Source organism: Crocodylus porosus, unplaced genomic scaffold (genome assembly GCF_001723895.1).
Source record: "Crocodylus porosus isolate Cpor-Errol unplaced genomic scaffold, CroPor_comp1, whole genome shotgun sequence".
Classification (NCBI taxonomy): Eukaryota; Metazoa; Chordata; order Crocodylia; family Crocodylidae; genus Crocodylus; species Crocodylus porosus.
Window position 1 is genome coordinate 243,139 of NW_017728952.1, and position 2,518 is coordinate 245,656.

The 2,518-nt window shown below is 39.0% G+C and overlaps 1 protein-coding gene across 5 annotated transcripts in view; it reads left to right on the plus strand.

The window, feature by feature from the left end:
• The window catches only part of WRN (Werner syndrome RecQ like helicase), a 162,362-nt gene that overhangs the window by 150,509 nt on the left and 9,335 nt on the right, over positions 1–2,518 (plus strand). For 4 of the 5 annotated variants that reach the window (XM_019556383.1, XM_019556384.1, XM_019556385.1 and 1 more), the window contains 2 exons: positions 885–1,108; positions 1,736–1,885. In XM_019556383.1, coding sequence (XP_019411928.1) covers positions 885–1,108; positions 1,736–1,885 — 374 coding nt within the window. The remainder of the gene's footprint in view (positions 1–884; positions 1,109–1,735; positions 1,886–2,518) is intronic. The other variant, XM_019556386.1, reaches the window with a different exon arrangement.

Here is a 2,518-nt window from a genome sequence, read left to right on the forward strand (position 1 = left end):
CTCATGATTTTAGGTTTCTAGGTTCTCTGAACTCTCTGGACTCCTCCACTCATTGCACTATGACCTATTAGTCTACATGCTGGTTAGCAGCAGTCATTGGATAATAGGGCTTTGAGCCTAATTTCTTTTACTTTAACCAAACTGACAGCCCCCTGAGCTCCCCATTTCAGCTGAACTGCAAATGCGTGCTGCAAATAGCTGCAGCTTTTCATCTCCTGTCTGAGATTGTTAATAACAGGTATTTAGCAGAATTGGCAGATTTGTTAGATCCTGACAGGGCCACAACATGAACACATCTGCTATGGCCATTATGGCAGTAGAAGCACAGTGTAGATGGAGGGCGGTTGGATTTATGACCTAGGTATTAGAAAGGACTTGTTTGCTCAGAATCTCCTGCCACAGTGTACAGGAGATTAAACTCTTACAGTGTTCCTTTGCTGTATGTAAGTGATTCAAGGACACTATCAGTTCACTATTTTTAAATAATTGAAAAACAGTGGAAAAGCTCAGCTGCTGCAGTAAAGAGAGAAGGGAATAACAGCAGAGGGAGGCTAGGGGAGATATGATAATGGCTTTGGGTTAAGTCTGAGTATAGGGGATTGCATGAGTGCAAAATGAAGGTCAACATTTATCCATTGGTTAATATTTTTCTATCTGAAGATTCAAGCTACATAGTGTTTTGTATTGTATTATTTGTCTCCTTCCTTGCTTTAAAATATGTTACATTTAGTGACAGGCTATCCCAGGAACTGTTGATGTCTAGCTTTCCTACACCAAACCTCCAAATAATGCTCTTTAATTTTGAAACGGTGTAGAAATTTTGGGGGAATGTTAAGAAAAAATAAAAATTCACATTATTAATTTAATTTTTTTTTTACCCCAAGATGTAACCAAAATACAAGAGATTAGAACACTGGTTTCTCCAAATATTGAAACATATCTTATCAGAATGACAATTGCACTACTGGAAAAAGGAAATGGAAGTAAGCCGTGGAGTCAGCAGTGTCAGTCAAGCAACAGAAGATTGCTAGATGAATCTGAATGGCTGCAAGCAAGTATGGGACCATTCCAGGAGAGCAAGGAAGATGTTTTGTGGATTGAGACAAAGGTTAGTTTAAAAAAAAATTTATTAAACAATGTGATTATGCAAAAAGGATTATCTCTTGATAGCAATTTACCTATATAAGGGGGGGACTTACTAATTTTCACTGGTTGATTGCAGTTTACAGTTCTCATTCCATGCTCATTTTGCTGTGCCCCTGCCTCTCAGTGCTGATTGGCAAAGAGGGCCCCTTGGCTTTGGTTGGCAGAGAGGGCCCAGGGGAAGGAGGCCATGGCTTCCCTTCTGTTTTCAGCACTCTCCCCCAATAGCCATTTTCCAGCTTTTTCATAGAGGACCTACTAAATTCATGTTTTTGTGAAAATCATGAACATGCAAATTTGGTAGGTCCCTAGCAATGACTAATGCTTCTGTGCCAGAAAGGGTGCTGATATTCAGATTTTAGTACCTTTCTGATTGGAATAAACGTCCTTTATTTGCTGAAATGTTAATCACATAAAACTCATATGAAACACTTAGAGATCTAATTAAGTGAAAAGCAATATTGTTCTATTATAATACATGCTAATTTGCTATGGGAATACATTAAAACAACATTGTTTAGTTAGAATTGTAAATGGTGCAAATGGAAACTATCTTTTAAGAAACAATGTTTTATTTTTCTAATATGGAAAGTCTGAAAAGAACAGCAAGACAGATGATATACAACCAGTTAATACCAAACAGGATGTGCCACGCCATCAAAGCTCCCTCAGATTAGCTTCCTGGAATCAACCTTCCCTTCATCTTGATGAAGAAGGACTGTTTGCTGACTCCCAGTCAATGGTAATGCCATACTCCATGAATTCCTATTTTATACAAGACTTTATACTGGCATATGTTCTTACCAGTATAAATATTCCCCTTTGAGGATAACAAGTTAACAATGCAAACTTGTAAAATACCACTTAATATACTTACTACCTTCTTGCTATTAAAATTTAGTTCCCAGATTTATTAAAGTACCCTATTTTCTTTAACAGCAGAATATGCTGAGAGTAACATAGACATTTCGTATTGATATTATTTAGGTGCCATTGTACTGGCTGCTCAGCAGTTTGTATAATAAACAAAAGTTCTGCCCCAAAGACCTTAAAATTGAGAAACACTTGCCCTGTATTATCATCTACTGATCATTTTTCAATTAATGTGGAAGACTTCAGTGAAGGTGTCCGGTCACTTATTTATGTAGCTAGTCCCCCAGTCTGAGGGTCACTTATATGTTAGGATGACCATATGGAACCATGGGAAATCCAGGACACTGCTCTCTCCCCTCCTTCCCCCCCCCCCACAACCTTGGCAGCATCTGACCTCTTTCAGCCTCTGGTTTAAGCTCAGAAGAGCAACGAAGTGGGGCTTGGTGGCCCATAGAGAACAAGAGCACCCCTGCCCCTCCCCATGCGATCCTGCTAGCCCAAG